We start from the raw sequence: 17367 nt of genomic DNA, 5'->3' as shown, positions 1-17367 counted from the left end.
CAATAACTTCCAAATCAGTTTTGTTTCTGTAAAATACATTTCTAATACCTGTTCAGCAATATAAAAAGTTTTGCTGTTTGTTCTGGGATGAAACCACAAACAACGGAACGTCTCACCAAGTATAGGATTATAAGGTTTCTTCAGTCCCTAGTAAAAAATATACAAGTTTCAGATTATAAATATGAATGATTCAAAGTACTAATTTAAACCAGTTAAGATGGGTTTAACTGTATCATCTGGGAACTATCTTTATACAATTTCACAGGAGTGAAATAAAATAAAATTAAATGACTTCAGTCATAATACAAGTCTAAATAATCAAGCATTTTACAATTTGCTAACTCAAAGAGGCCCTGCAGTGCAATTATTAGTAAATAATTTTAAGGTATCCTAAAAAATAAAGTGCATATAAGGCTATAGTAAAGGAAAACATAAACATTACCTTTGGCTTTTTATAGAATCCAGACAAATACCATTTCACTACTTTCTTCAAACGGAAATAAGGATTTTCTTCAAGAGCAGCCCTAAAAAACAAAATGATATATGCAAAAACTTTTACAGAATATATCACAAATTCTCCTTCATATTAATCAAATCAACAACTGAATATGAGATATGATTGGAAAGCACAAGTCACATTTAAAATAGAGGGCAAAAATAACCAAGTAAAGCAACTTGTAGGAATCATTTTCCATAATCTGGAGTTGTATCTGTAGGAGTCATTCCCAGAAGCGGGATTACTGGATCAAAGATTGAATGCATCTACAATTTTGGTAGATGCTGCCAGATTCCTTTCAAAGGCCCTGTGCTAGTTTTTATCACCCAGCAGCCGTCTGTTGAGTGCCTGTGGCCCCACACAACCTTGGCAATAGTGTGCGTTGCCAGAAGTGCAACCTTTCAATTTGGGAAAATGACATACGTATAGGATTGTTACAACAGGGTTTATAATAGTAAAAGATTAGATAACTCAAGTGTCCAGCCATAGCTGACTGGTTAAATAAGGTATGGCACATCCACCTCACAGAACATGATAAACTGATTTGGAGGGATCTTAAGGATTATGTGTGTGAAAAGTGCAAGGTAATAGAAGAATTTGGGAAAAATGGGCATCTCTCAAGATCTTACTGTGACTTATAAGAACCTGCCTCATATTCTGAGAGAAATAAATTTCTAGACAGATAAAAGAAAGCAGAACTGGAGTATAAAAGCATTTGGATTTTTGGTCAATGTGATGGATGAAAAATAGATCTTATTAAGGCTTGAATTTGTACCTTTTTTATTTTGAATGAAGTTTACATGTTTAAGGACTGTTTCTATTACTTCATTTTTTAACTGCTTGGTCAATTTCTCTACTCCTTTTTCCTATTAGGTTGTTGATCATTTTCATTTAATGTCTAAGAGCCTTTTTTATTTTAGGGAGATTAATACTTTCTGTATGGCCTAATTTGCAGAAATCTCCCCTAGTTTATCAATTATCCTTTGCATCAGTTTATGTGGTTTTTTTGCAATGTTCATTAATGCAATTAATAGACTAATAATGCAACTAATAAACTGAATATAGATATTGATGCAGAATCTAAAAATCAGGTCACAGGGCCAGAACCTAGTACCTTAGAAAACCCAGCGTCTTGTATCTATCTCTAGTATTATAGAAAATGCAGCTGCTGGAATGGGGTCAGCAGGTGAAACCTAAAAGGTATGGTTCTCCAAGAAACTGCTGAGAAAAGGTGGGTAGCTCCTCTTCCACCTCCTTTATGCCTGCCCTCTTCAGAATTACACCCAGGATCAGCTGGCAGGAAGAAAAACAAAGATAAGAGTGGGAATTTTTGCTACGAGCCAACAATTGGCAGGATGCTCCAGATAGGATAAACTGTGCAGGCCTCATAGCACGCAGAGAGGACAAGCACAAGCGAGAGAACAAGCCCCTGGATGGGACCTGAATGAGGGCTTAGGTGGGGAGAATAAAGAAAGCCAACCACCTCTCCCTGTGTCGGGTCAGTGCACAGGGAGCCTGTGATGGCAGTGCTTTCAAGGCAGGGGCCGAATTCCTGTCTTCCTCAAGCTTTTAATCTCTCACTTTGACCTCATAAATGGAAACATTACAGCAAAGTATTAAATATGCTTCTTATCAAGGTCAACTATAGAAGTGGTGAAAAAAAGAGAGTGTATCTTATTAGGGCCCAATTTTGGTAAGGCAAAACCACCAAAATTAGTACTCTGACAAATCTCTAAACCATGAAGTATCTTTTATTTTAAGAAATGAGAATCTACTTACTCAGATAGGAAGTCTGCATGGTAGTAGTAATCTGAAAGTTTATCCAGGAAAGAACGAGGCTCCAAAATAAATGTCGGTAGAACCACCCTGGACAGGTCCATACCAGGACGGACCTGTTTCAGCAGTGTCCAGATAAGGCTTTTATTTTCTTCAGATACAGTTTCTGTTTGAGAAGCCTCACCTGCCTTTAGCAATTAACAAAAAATACTGAAATATTATATTTATTTCAGACACATAAATATGTAGATAAGACAGCTAATGTTGATAATATGAATTCTCTATAGGACTATTCAAGCATTCTTAAAATGTGAAAATAACCCATTAGGTAATTAGTCTATAGCTATAAAATTTAGATAAAAAGGGTAGTACCAAGAGACACTAAAGTGAGTGATATATATAAAGAATCCATTAAAAAAACCATTATACTCTATTATACTATGTTTACTTCTATGCACTAGCAATAACAAGAAAGCTATAAGTTCATGTTTCCTTGCAATTTACTTTGTACCTGGTAATGACATCAAGGGGTATCTTATTTCAAAAGCAAACCTGAAGAAAATGTAGACTTGAAATTTAATAGAATATATTGGTACATGTGTGAGTATATGTGTTTAGCTGTTTATAAATCTTGATATACTTCATATTTATGCACCTTTTAAAATAAAACACACAAATAATATTTTCTTTAGGAAAAATAAGCAGTAAGTCGAACAAATATCTTCATTTTTATCTGTAAATTTTCAAGTATTAGAAAACCAAAACCCCTGGGAACTTCTACCTCTCCGAGTTCTTCATGGCTCTGTTCCGTGTAGGTAGTCTCCTTCAAAGGCTCCACAGGCTCAGGCTCAATGTACGAGTCGTCCTGCCTTTCTGATGTATCTGTGTCACTCTCCTCACTCTTCCCCATCACCTCATTGTCAGACTCATCATGCTCCTGATCATTTTCTTTATCAGATTTATCAGAATACATATCTTGGTCCTTAAAATGCTGCCGTTCAATTTCACTATCATTCAGCCTTAAGGGAAAGAATTATTAGGAGGAAGAATGAAAGAGTTTAAGAATATTTAATTTATAAATAAGAATGATATGTCACATTCATTGAGAATTTACTATGTGCCTGGCACCGTTCTAAGTGTTTTATGTTGTTTAACTCATTTAATCAAAAAATAACCGTATGAGATAAGTAAAATTATTCTTCTCACTTCATAGATTAATAAATAGAGGCACAGAAGAATGAATTAAAAACCTGGGAAATATTGAAAGATGACACTCTGAGCTGTTTGCTTCTCTACCCTTTGAGTCTAAAATCTTCCAAAAGCAAAATTTTAGACTATTTCTTGCTACATTTTTACATACAAATATCATCACTTGAATCAACCTACTAACCTATCACTTGTAGTCTGAAGAAAAACTTCAAGTTAAGATCATCAGATTCTCAAGTGAACTCAGATGAATTATGACTTTCCACCTGAGGTCTCCAAAGTCACTCAAAGTAAGTCCAAAAATAAAATGAGAAAATGTATAAGGTAATTATATCAATTTAATACTTGACTGATAGATTCAATCTTGAAAAAAAAAAAACAGGGAGAAATGGAAATTTCAACTTAAGGAAATGAACCTACATCCTGAAATTGGTAAGTTGTTATATCCAACCTTATTCTTACTTACAGGATTAGGATTACTAATCTGTACACCCTACTGCCCCCCTCCAAAAAAAAATCCCTCACTCCCAGAGTTAATGAAAAATTTAAAGAAATTTCTTATTTAAGAAAGTACCTGTGTGTTTCCTTTGGTATAAATAAAATTTGTAAAGTACTTTGCAAATGAATACACGGTGCCATTATATATAACTGACAGTTTAACCATGCTGACATGAGTAGCAGAGCAGAATAGTCCTATTTGAGTCCTATTTTAGTCTCTATTTTTCCAACATCTTCATTTGTTTGAATTTTAACCAGAGTACTTCTAATAGAAATTCACTTTTTTGTAATACTTATTATTTTCTTTCTTTTCCTTTACAATCATATATTTTTTAAAAAGTAGTTTAAAATTGCTGTCTTTGCTTTCTTACTATATATTCTCACCTTAACTCCTCACAATTTGGTTTTTATTTTCTCTTTTATTTGTTTATCCTCTCTCTCTCCTTTGGCAAGCTATCCAAATTCAAGACCTCATCATCATTTCTATTAATTGATCTCTATTGGATGATTTCCCATCATGTAAAAATAAGCTTTTAAAGACTCAGGCTTTTAAATGCTTGGCTGACATCATCTATATGTCCTGGGACCACTGCATCCTCAACATGTCCAATACTTAATAAATTATCATCTCCTAAACGTGGTCCTTTTCAAAAATTTTACCATCATCTTCTCAGTCACTCAGGCTTAAAACTTGATAATCTTTAACTTCACCCATCTCCTGTCTCTTATTTCCAAGCAGATTCTACGTCTGGAAGGTGGGCTCCCATCCCTCCTTATCTCTGCATCATAGTTCACAGCTTATTTTCTGTCATATAGTTAAATGAACATGTTGATATGTTGATTCTGCTTTTGCAAAATCTGATATTTTGATCCTCTCCCTGATTCCCTAACTGGACATTATGTTTTCATCTTCTAAATTCTCCTGATCCTATACTACCCTAAGACATCTCTCCTTTGGTTGTTTATGTCATTCTTTTCTTCCCACTATTCATAGTTGCCTGGCATTTTATAGGTTTCAAACAAAACAAAACAAAACAAAACATCTCTCTAGGATCACACAGCTAGTAAACTGTTATACTGATTTCAGATTTAGGATTGTACCTGATTCACCTCCCTATTCACAATGTGGTGAATTACACAGAAAAGTGTATGGTATCTTACATAGAAAAGAGGCTCAAAAATCTTTAATGAATAAGGATGTGAAGTAGATGAATTTTTAAGAACCCTAAATAAAAGCATTTAAGGATTACCTGGTATTCAGTAATACCAGGGGAAGAGGTCCCAACAAAAACCCATCCCTATATCAGTGGTAACCCACCCCCACCCCAATCCTATCCCATTCAGGCTTCCATAGTGGGAAGCTAAAGCTCCAGGTTACAAATCTGCAAAGAAAGGATGTAAAAGGTAAGGTAATGGCAGATTTAAAAGGGAACAAAGGAAAAGAGCCAAACAAAAAAGCCAGGGAAAAAACAGTTCAGGTCAGGTTACATGGAGGCAAGGAGAGGAGCAGTCTGACTTTGAGGAGAGTAACCTCAGTGCTGACAGGAGTAAGTGGCTGCAGAGAAGCTGAGAGCTGGGGCAAGGGAGGAAAAGGGGAAGCCCATTTTTCCTGCAGAGCAACAGAAGAGATCTGAACCTCAACAACCCCCTGAACCTCAAACAAAGGGCTTCTTCATTTTCTTGGAGGAAATTTTTTTTAGTATTAACTACAATGAATGCCTCACTGGGGGAAAACACAAATAGGATACAGTTCCAACTTGAAAACACTTACAGTATAATAGCAGAATTCCACAAATACCAAGTAGAATAAGTCAAGTTCCATTATCCAGAAAAAAAAAAAGTGCTATAGAACAGCAAAAGAGACATGGATTACATCTCATTTTTATGAAGCAGAAAAGGCTTCACATATAATATTTGAGACTGGGATTGGCCTTAAAAAAAACACAGGAGAAGAAAAGAGCAAGGTGGACTAGAAATCATTCTTAATGGAGGGGACACCACACACAAAGACAAGGTAGACAGCATGGTTGTATTTAGGAAAGAACAAGTAATTCACATGAGCTGGAATCAAGGAAATAACTTTTTACACCTCACCATAGCAACTAAACAAATGTTAAACCAGGCGGTAGGCCATATAATGAATGGGAAGAAGACAGCCAAGTTTCAATCTTAGATACACTACAAAAATTCTAGGCCTGCTAACTAACCTAGTGAACATCGCAGTCTTGAAAATAATCACCAAATTAGTGGCAGTATCTACTTACTGGAAGTTGTCACCACTGTGGAGATTGTTAGCCCGTAATAAGCCATACAGAGTCACATGGGTGCTCTCTGATGAGATGCTCAGCTCATGTTCCTTTCCTTCCCTGATCATTGTACGTTTGAGAAGACTAGAACATTTCAAAGCCAGCTCCAAAGCATCCATCCAGCACCTTCCTAGAATAGCATAGACTCATAAGTAGTATAATTCAATAAACTAGAAAAACTAGCATCCATCTTCATTTAACACTGTTAACCTTTAAACATACTATTATTTCTCTGAGAAACATGCACTGTAAAAGTTAATTTGAACATAAAATCTTGCCAGGATTTCTTAATGCAATTTTTCAGTATAACAAGTGCTTTTTACTTTCTAAATATCTAGAAACCACTGGTAAATAAATAGCATTAACATGCATTAGAAAACACACCTAATCTAAAATAAATGTACTTTATTTTTAAAATCTCTAAGACTAACAACATGTAGTATAATCCGAAGGTACCAAAAAAGGTACATAAAATATAATGAAGGGATTATGTTTCTACTATAAACAAACGATTTAAAACATTTTGTTGTTGATAGGACATCTATGTCAGGTTTAGCATCCATTCTACTTATATCTATGAAATTTTTAAAATCAGAAAAATTCCTGAACAATACTGTTATTGACTGCCTTATTAGTTAGTAGAAACATTAATAACTTTATTTTTTAATTAAAATTTAGAACAGTATTAGCAGAAAAAAAGTTAGTTGTTCTTAAAAGTCATATGTATTTGTTTCAAGATAAAGCTGGAAATACCAGCCAAGTAAATCCCTTTCATAATGAAAGCTCATGCCTATGATATTAATTTTTTAAATAATCATCTGGTTAAAGTGAACTTTATGTTACACGATTCCCTGGGCTAAGCTAGTCTGAACTATAAAACATTAAAGTGAAGAAGAAATCCATTATCAATTATTAAGTTTTTAAAGGTACTTTGCTTTCATGTAAGTAAGTTATACTCTCCCCATTTTTGCTTCAGAAATTAAGTATTAAGTAATTAAATGCAGAATAGAAGTTTGTATTTTAATGTCTTATGTAAAAAAAATCAAAATAGTATATATATGTCTTATGCTAATATTTAATGATAAAATATAAATAGTATTAAATGTATTTCTAAAATGACAAGACTTAATGAGTTATCATAGAGAACACTAACCAAGTCAAAAATGTGTCAATATGTCAATGGAGGATGAAGAAAACTCCAGGCTGCTAATTTATCATTCAACTATATAATGCTTCCTTCCTATCAAATTTCCTTGTTTGTTGGCCACGTTAATGGTAACAGTCTTCTAAGCAATATGATTATGATTATAGTACCTCTGCTGCAAATACCCTATTTTTCCCAAAGGAAAATGTAGTGATATATACAATAAACCCTTAAAAATGAGGACCAAAACCCAAGCCATCATTTGTTTACCATCGGACTCAGAAGTAGCTCGGATGATCAAATAACTGCTAGGTAGGGGCTGAGTTATAGATCCAACTGCTTCACCTTTGGGACCCTTAAAAGCAAAATAAATAAAATAAATAGTGTATGGTATTATGAGATCTCAACTTTTTATTATCCATTATTATCTGTAATAATCTAAGTTAGGCATGGATTATAATTTTTAAAAGCAAACAAGCTTTAATTTCATGCTTTCTGAGAAAGCAAATGTTAAGTATTAAGGAAAGTTTTCCTCTTCCACCAAATATACCTCCTTACCAGAAAAATGAACAACTTATAGCTATCATTAAACATTTTCTCTATATATTGTTTACATATTATGGAGAAACCTAAAATTTACCATACTAGACCAAATTTTAATATAACGGAATTTATATCCCACAAACACTAGATAAGCAATACTAAATTTTTAGAAGCCTAAAGAAACAGAAATACAGTTATAATTTATAAGAAAAAGAGAAATACATTTTTACTAAGTCTAGGGAAAAATAAATCCCCATTTTATAACCAATGATATACTTGTTTACAAAATACCAACTTAAAAAAAAAGCTAATTTTGTTTTTCCAGAAACAAGAAAGAAAAAGGGATTTTATTGCTGCCTGTGGTGGCTGAGATTGTTTTAGAAGTATAAAACACCAAGAACTTTACAGTAGTTAGTATCACCAAGGTTACTTTCAGGTGTACAGTTCTTTATCTGGAAAAAAAATCTGAGGATTGAAGTTATAGTATAATTTTGATAGAAAAAGCACAATTTTTAAAGTTGTCAGACCAAAGGATAAAATGGATTTTAAGAAACAAACAGCAGGAAGTAAAGATGGATATTCAAAATGTAGAAACAAATCAATATGCTTTTAACAAATCCTATAATACCCTTGGGTATTTTCAAATAGCTTTATAATTTATGGTCCAGTTCCTAGAATCAGTATAGAGTAGGACCTCAGGTCAGACTGCCTGGGCTTCAATCTTCATTCCATGCTAGAAAAATTACTTAAGTAACCTCTTTAAGGCCTCAATCTCTTTAACTGGGTAATGGGGGAAATCTGTATCATCCTTATGGTTATGAGAATTAAAAAAAGATTCCAAATAACATGTTCAAAAGAGTCACTGACACAAAGTAAAGATTCATAAACTCTACTATTTCCTAATCATAGGTACTGACTCTGAAGCTGTTTAAACAATGCTCTAAGTAGGCTTTGCTTGTGGAGAATATTCTGATGTTTATATAATTGTATAAATTTACCTCTCATCAATATTTGGAATGAAATAATTTGACATTTAAAATGTTTTAAATGATTTAAAAATTCATTATAATTCTTGCAATTTCTAAGAGTAGTAAAAAATAAATTAAGTGTGTGTATATGGTTTTGAAAGTAATTTTTTTAACTTGAGAGTTACATGATACAGTAATACCAGAGACTTCACAAGTTAAATTCTTTCCCCTGTGGGGAGTACCTATCTCAGAATAAAACTGACTTTGTATTCTTACATTTATTCCTGCTATGACTTCAGACTACTGAAATAAAGGTAAAAAGTCCAGGTTTTTTCCAAAAAAATGAAGCTACTTTCAGTTAGCTCAAATCTCAACTAGGTTGTTTTCCTTAAAGGAGGGGCCCTAGACCTTTTATTCAAGTGTAATTTACTTTAGAAACTAAAACAATGATTCTTTGTAAAAATTTAAGCTAGATTCATTTATTCAGATAGCATGTATTACATGTCTACTTTGTAGAATTCCTTGGTAGTTAATCAAATAAAGCAGTTTATCAGAATGAATTTTCTTAAGTTTGTTTTTAAAATATAGGAGTGACCATGGTAATGCTTTTTAGTATAAAAGCATTAGAGCTCCATCTTCAAAGAAAGCTGTGTCTCAAGAGTAAGCAGGACTGCTGCTTATAAGCTTCTTACCACAGATTTACACCACTATAGGAAAGACCACAGAAATAAATGGCAGCTTCTGTTCCAGAGGATCTTACAATTTGAACACTCATGATACAGTATTCCAAAGCAAAGCTGGTAACTGCAAACTAAAAAAGCCAGAACAAACTGAATCCCCAAAGACAAGAGATAATAAGGTACAATAAATTTGGGAAACATTTTCTGGAGAAATTTTTAAGTTAGATCTCAAAGGTAAACAAAGCCTTTTGGTGCACATTTCATTACGGGTAGAGACAGAAAGAAGAATAATGTGATTGAAAACAGAAACAAATTTGTAAGTCCTGGCAGAGGACAGCAATCATTCATTGACTTATCTCAGCTCTACTCATAGACTGACATCTTTACCTTTTCCTCTATATAGCAAGTGCTTACTTACCTTCACTGCCCAAATAGACTGCTCCAAAGGATGGAAAAGTTTAAAACAAAAGCCATCCTTTTTTGATGGACGCTCAATGATTTCACAGGCATTCAGAAGTACTGTTCCTACCCATTGACCATTTTTTTGGGTTTTATAGATCAGTAGCACCCCGGGTTTCAACACACACCACAATTTGGTCCAGCTCTTTAGAGTACCACGAATCTAAAGAAAGATAAGTTTATTTAATAAGTAAAGCTCTATTTTTCTCTTTCTGCTCCACAAGATACAAACAAAATAATGGCATATAGGATGTTTTAATCTAAAATTTCCATAAAATGTACACTTTAGATTCACAAGACATGTTTTTTCAGTTACTAAATGGCAAGCAATGACAATAAATGTTAAAATAGCATGACTTCTGCTTCAGAGGAACTTAAATTCTAGTGGGAGACTCTGTCAACAGTTTCAAAATAATGTACCAAGTAGAATGATTTTCCTAACCCTCCTGGCCAGGTCAGGGGCCATTAAAATATAGTTTCCTAGTACTGAGATTCTCCTCTTTGCATCTGTCACAGCTATGATGTTATTTGTCTGAGTATAAGATTTTTTTACCTCTTAAGAATTTTAACTCTTACCACTGCATTAGCTGTGCTTAAAACACTGCCAGCACACAACAGACATTCCCTAAATAGTCAGTGAGTGGTAGGGAGAGGGAAGAACCTCTTCTTAGCCCCTAAAATTACCTTCTCTATGTTTGTTCTTAGCAATTATATAAAATGTGTCATACAAATTTCTTGGGAGAAATTTCAAAACACAAGTTACATGAATCTCTCTCTAGTCTCATAAAATGCTCCTCATCCTAGATTTAGTGCTATGTTGATAATAATTCTCTAACTAGTTTTCCCTATGAATTTTTATTTCTGTAATCCATTAAAATTGTTTCTATGCAAGTCACTGAATTCACAATACTAAAAAAAATGCTAATATAATATTTAGATTAAAAACTAGGAATTATCCTCACTTTTACTTATTATATAAAACATCTCCTTTCTCAATGTACTTACATGAATTATGAAATAAATATAAAGTTCCCTAACCCCACAAATAGGCATACCACAGTAAATCTAAACAAGAAAAATTTAGAAAGTGGAAGTCTGAAGCCAGGCATGAAGAAAAGAGAAAATCTTTTTTTAAAAAGTAGGAGTATATGTAAAAGAGAGAAAGACAAGAGATGTCAAAGGAAGAGTTATGCTGAGACAACATTCTGGATCTTGGAGATGTGACAGTAGAAAATGGATGGCAATTTATCAGAATGAAGGTAAGATTTAGAAAGTCAGCCAGGGGATGTGTTGGGGACTTCCGGCAGGTTGGTTGGGGAAGTCCAATGTCAGAAGAAAAGACTAGGTTTAGGTCTGAAAAACACAAATGAGATCTGGAGCTTAAAGACTTAGTAAGTAGAGCCAATAAAAGTCAGAAGGTGTTTTCAGCATAACACTGAGGAAGATCCCAGTATTACTAAACTATCAAAGAAAGTATCACTAGACTTCCAAGTTAGTAAGAGAACTTCCATGACAGATCTCACAAGAATTTTAGGTTGGAGGTTGTACCTACTCTTGGGGAAAGTAGAAATAACCAGAGGCCAAAAAGTATAAGGTATGGAAACAGCAATACGAATGTTTTTCTGAAAATTAATGCTTTTCAAATGATAACTTTTATATTAACTTTATCTCATATCTTCTTAAAAATGCACATATACCAACTCTACAATAATAATGAATGACAATTTGAATAGCAAAGTATTTATAGCATATGGATTAGACTATATAATGTCACACAAACCAAAAAGCCTTTTTAAAAGAGCTGCTTATTTGAGGTTGTTGTCAAGATAGACAACATTAAGGTTCCTTCTCTCCATTAAGACTGCAGCATAGATCCTTTGGGATACAATTAATAGTTTCTTCATCAGTGGAAAACAATCATCCTAGGAGTTGTTTTGTCTTGTAGGCTTTCGGTGCACTCTGGGCTTTCCTATTCCTATAAGTAAATATCCAACGATTTGAATTCAAGAGTCAATACAAACTGACCTTCAACCAATCAGCCATAACAATAACAGAAGGGTCTGTGATTGTACTGAGTAACTCCTTTGTGGCTCTTTTCTTTTCCTCTCGGTAATTTTTCTTTTGTACCTATTTTATAGAAATAATGGAAAAATTAAAAATTCATTAGAAATAGGCAATTTCTTTTCAATTTTTTAGCTCTATAGAAATGTAGAGTATAAAATTCTAAACCTCTTTTAGAATTCTAGCATCTTAGGATAGAAGAACTTTTTTTTAAGAGCTGGTAGGACTTTTTAGACAAGACAGGTTAGAATCTAATTCTTCTGATCATAAGTCCAGTTCTCTGTATATTTTTAAAGAATTTTACTTTTTTTTAAATGACACATGAATATGATCACATGGAAAAAATGTCAAACAACATAAATAAAGCTAAAAGCAATTTTTATTTGACCATATCCTATTCTGATCCCTAGAATTGATCACTGTTAACCTTCTGGAAAACACTGTTCTTTCAAGCCTTTTCTTTGTAAAAACCTATCGAAATATGTAGATTGGTTGATTGATTGATTGATTGATTTTTAACACATAAAAAAGGTTCTCCTATGCAGTATTTTTTGAAGCGTTTCAATTCTATTTCCACTTCATGTCTACCTCGTTCTTTTAACTGCTACGTAGGATTCTCAGTATGAATAAAATACTAAGAGGTAACATTTACTAGGCACTTTCTGTGTACCAGTCACTTTTCTAAGCATTTTACATGTATTACCTCATTTAATCCTCCCAATAACCTTGAGAAGTAAGATTATCATTATCTTTATTTTACAAATGAGAAAAGTGAGGCATAGACTTGCCCAGGACCACATAGCTAGTAAGTCATGGAGGCAGAATTCAAATAGAGGCAGACTGGCTCTAAAAGATACGCTTTTAACCACCAAGCTATGGTGTTTCTGTAATTTTTCTTAATATATTCTCTTACTGATGGAAATCTATTCTGTTGTCAGTTTTTCATATTACAAACAATGCTGCAATTGTTTACAGCTGACAATTTTGCTCTTTCCTGATACTAATACATAAGATATAGATAATAAAGAAACCACAACAGTGAAATGAATTCATTCAAATTATTAAAGTTTTACCCTTCTTAAGTCACTTCTGAGGTAATTTGGGACGACAGCAATGGATTAATGCAATCTTATCATTGTTTCGTTGTTATTATATGGATGGGAGAAGATAACCTATCTGTGGTTTTTTTAACACAAAAATCTTCCTAGTTGCATTTAATGATAAAAAGACTACATAACACATAACAATTTTAATAATTATACAGTCAAAAAATTTTGAACTCTGGTCTTTATTATATTAATATGCATATCCAAATTAACACATTTGATATGGGATTGCAAATGCAAATACATACAGGATCAGATACGAAAAAGGGGGCAGGGTGCAAAACAGAGCACACGGGAATCAAGAATCATTTGGAAAGCATGTGGTCCTTAAGGTCCAGGCAGGCCCAATATTATATATATCTTGAGAGAAGCTGGAAGTCTAGGCTTGTAATTGTTGGCTCTAATTTTTAAAACATTGGGTAGGTCAAATAAAATATATCTACCTGTGGGCCAAATTTAGCCCATGACCTAGCAATTAGTAAACTCAAATTTCAGAGGGTACTGGAGCTTCCTGTCAGGTGTTCCAACAGCACAGTGATGTGTCTGGCTCAAGTACAGCTGTGCAGAAACTTCTAGTCCTTGGCCCCTAGAGCACCCAGTTGAGCCCAGAAACAACATTGGGACAGTCATCAAAGAGTCTTTTCAGTTGACTTTAGTGTGCCACACAAACATTAACATTTTTTTCTTCCTTTAGGAAGACTTATTTTTTTCTTTATCTTGTTAGCCTACTCCCAAAAGCATATGCAAAGCGTAACGTTAGTTATGAAATAACCATGAAAACTAACCTTGAGAGATTCTTTTTTTGTGAGCTTGCTTGAAGCTGAACTATCCTTCTCCGACCCATTATAAAGTTTAGATTCAGACTGAAATCACACAGAAATGAACAAATGAGAAATAATAATTAAAACCATCACTTATTCTATAACTACATATGGTATATAAAAATTAGTGTTAAAACTATATTTGTGACATTCTTCCCAAAATGTCAATTTTCAAATACCGATTTTCCTTATACAGTATTTGGGTCTGAAAACTAATCCACATTAAATCCACAAAAACAAAAAAATAAAAAACTAATCAATAAATTAATTTATAATGGGAGGTTAAATAAGATAATGTTGGTAAATTTTTGCATTCCGTTTTCCAGAGTATTTCTGAAAAATACAATTGTTTTACACAATTACTTAGTTATTTTTAGGACAAAAGTATCCAAAACAATGTAATTTTTTAACAGCTGAAATGTTCTTAAAAAACAAAACAAAACCCAAACCATGTGCATTCTAGCAAGTTGCTGCATACATTGCCCTGTTGCTACGCCTTCTCCAATGGGAAGAAATACAAACATCTCAGAAACTAGTATTGAAACAACCTATCTAATTTGTACAGTGTTTAAAAAACCGATATTCCTAGCATCCACTTCTTCCTACCTATCCAGTATCCTAAATTATTATTAATGTCTTAAACTCTTTTCTTGATTTTGTTTATACTTGATATTTCAATTTGATCTTCATAAAAACCTTGAAAAACAGGCATAACAAGTGGTTTTATCTGCATCTTACAAATCATGAAAAGGAGGCTCAGGGAGGTTGATTTTCTGAACAATCAGTCAATTGCAGGGATCAGGACCTGGGTCTCCTAATCCAGCACTCTTTCAAGGAGACTACATTCTTCCACCAGAGTAGAGTAATATAAAACTAAAAACTGTTCTTATAAATCCTAGAGCAATAAAATTGAACATATTCCTTTACTGCCCTATGTTTTCATTTTTACCTATTGTTAGACACGAGAGAAGGTGCAGCATTACTCTCACTGCCAATAAGGTATATGGGGCTTGATCCAAATGGCAGCTTTCAAATGTTTAATGGCCAGATCTGCATAGTATCATTAGATGTGATCAAGGACAAAAAACTTTGGGCATAAACTCCCTCACTCAATGAGATCCATGAGGACAGGGGCCATGTTATTCATCAACTGTACCAAGGTATCATCTGGGGAAAAGGAAGGGCTCAATAAATACCTGATGAATTAATAAAATGAAAATGAAATTAATATCTGCAGCTCATTTCTCTCATCTCTCCTGAAAACGCCTCTGCTACTCAGTACAAAATATGATTATGGTGATGGTAATAACTGGCTGAAGTGGATGGGAACTGCAAACTACACTCAGTGGGGAAGGTGGGGATTAACCAAATTAAAATTTTAAGAATTGTACTTGAAACTCATATTGTTTACTCCCATGATGATGGAATATATTGTGATATCCAAACAATTCCACAAAAGGCCTCAAGCCAAACAGTTCTGTCCTCTCCTTGCCCCTGGAAACCCAAAGATGACCACTACTGTCAGAGGAATACGATGGTTTCTATTTCCCACAGCTTAAAAGGAAAATGTGTATTATAATGTACTTCTTAGATGCTATTTTTTAATTGAAGTACAGTCAGTTACAATGTGTCAATTTCTAATGTACAGCACAATGTCCCAGTCATGTATTTATACACATACATTCATTTAGATACTATTAAGTAAAAAAATACTAACAGTATTAGCTTAAAAGTTAATGAAAATGAATGGCTGTTTAACTCTTTACCAAACACTATGATAAATACTTTATGTGCCCTACCTCATTTAATCCTCAGAGCGACTCTATGAGATCGCTGTAGTATCCCCTTTTTGCTAACAAGGAAACTAAGACTAACAGATGAAATAACTTCCCAAAGTCACAGAGCCATAAGTAGATGATCTGGGATTTGTACTCTGGTGTGCCTAATTTTCAGTGTCATGGTCTTAACCATCTCACTACACTGATTTCTTACCTTTTAAAACTGTTCATACAGAATCTTAGACCCAAATTTAAGACTTACTTTCATGAACAGTAGGAAATCTATTTCCTCAGACATGACAAGATCTGGCTTGGAGATTCCTAAAAGATTCTAGTATATAAGGGACCAGCAGTCCAGAAGGGAGTCACATGAGCTTCATAAATTACAGCACACATACTTCAAGGAATGCTTGCCATACTGTGCAGCTAGTTCTAAAAATAATAATAGTAATAATCCAGTACCAAGTTCTGTAGTCTTCTTAACAGTTATTACCTAAGTTTTCTAAATCAACAAATGACCTTTTAAATACCAAAAATTATAAACTGTTTTTGTTGGAAATACTTTACTAACCTAAGTTTTCCTTCTTTTATAACCTTACTGACCACTGTCTTAATGATGACACTTTACGGACTGTGCTACTATGAGAAGTTATTCAATCTCTTCCAATCTTAGTTGTCTCATTTGTAAATGAGGACATTCCTACCACCTCACAGGGTTGCTCTGAGGGTTAAGTGAGGTTGTGTGCATGATGTTTAACATAGTACTTGGTATATACTGTGTTTCAGGTTTGTGACAATCCTCTAGATTGCAAGTGCTGTCAAAAATATGACCTTTAAATAAATGGAACATTAACATGTGAGAATACTTTAGACTTGCTTTGAAAACTATAAAATACCGCAGATATGAGGAATAATAACAATAATGATAAGTTACTATGACTCTATCAGAGATTTTGGTTTGGAAAGGTTTTTTTCTTTTTAAATGTCCAAGTAAATATATTTTTTATAGCAATTGATATATGACTTAGCAAACGTACAGGCAAGCAGACTGATGGCTGGAGAATCAAGTCAAGAGATCCAGGCTCAGAAACCTATTATCCTGGTAATAGGACTCCTTTTTATCCCACTGGACATATTACTCATGCTGGTAGTTCCTTTCATTGAGATGGACAAATAAAAATTTACTTAAAAATGATCATGGGAAGACGGGATGATTTCATTAAGTGATTTCTCCAATTCACTCATTTATAAGATGCGTGAGATCTTGCATTTATTTTAAAAATAGCAGGGGTTGGGAGGAAGAAGGATAGTACTTACTGATCTCAATTATGTATTTTTAAGAAATAACACTTAACCGAATCCAATGACCAAAATGACAGTATTGATACTTTTTGCATCAAATTCATAAGAATATAAGATTAAAATGACTTAATGGTCTCAGTTATGCAGATCAGTCATAGAAGAAATAACAAAATTTTGTTTCCCAAAGTTACTTGGGTAAGAACAAAATCTTCAGAATTCCATC

At 33.6% G+C, this 17367-nt stretch overlaps 1 protein-coding gene across 9 annotated transcripts in view; it reads right to left on the bottom strand.

The window, feature by feature from the left end:
• The window catches only part of OSBPL8 (oxysterol binding protein like 8), a 134303-nt gene that overhangs the window by 23623 nt on the left and 93313 nt on the right, over window positions 1-17367 (bottom strand). For all 9 annotated transcript variants that reach the window (XM_010958846.3, XM_010958847.3, XM_045519442.2 and 6 more), the window contains 9 exons: window positions 14029-14106; window positions 12102-12203; window positions 10036-10239; window positions 7697-7781; window positions 6241-6412; window positions 3054-3291; window positions 2276-2460; window positions 443-524; window positions 49-147 (listed from right to left, as the gene is read on the bottom strand). In XM_010958846.3, coding sequence (XP_010957148.2) covers window positions 49-147; window positions 443-524; window positions 2276-2460; window positions 3054-3291; window positions 6241-6412; window positions 7697-7781; window positions 10036-10239; window positions 12102-12203; window positions 14029-14106 — 1245 coding nt within the window. The remainder of the gene's footprint in view (window positions 1-48; window positions 148-442; window positions 525-2275; window positions 2461-3053; window positions 3292-6240; window positions 6413-7696; window positions 7782-10035; window positions 10240-12101; window positions 12204-14028; window positions 14107-17367) is intronic.

This window comes from Camelus bactrianus, chromosome 12, assembly GCF_048773025.1.
Source record: "Camelus bactrianus isolate YW-2024 breed Bactrian camel chromosome 12, ASM4877302v1, whole genome shotgun sequence".
NCBI classification, from domain to species: domain Eukaryota; kingdom Metazoa; phylum Chordata; class Mammalia; order Artiodactyla; family Camelidae; genus Camelus; species Camelus bactrianus.
The sequence above is the reverse complement of the archived record's forward strand: the minus strand, read 5'-3'. Positions and strand labels throughout refer to the sequence as shown.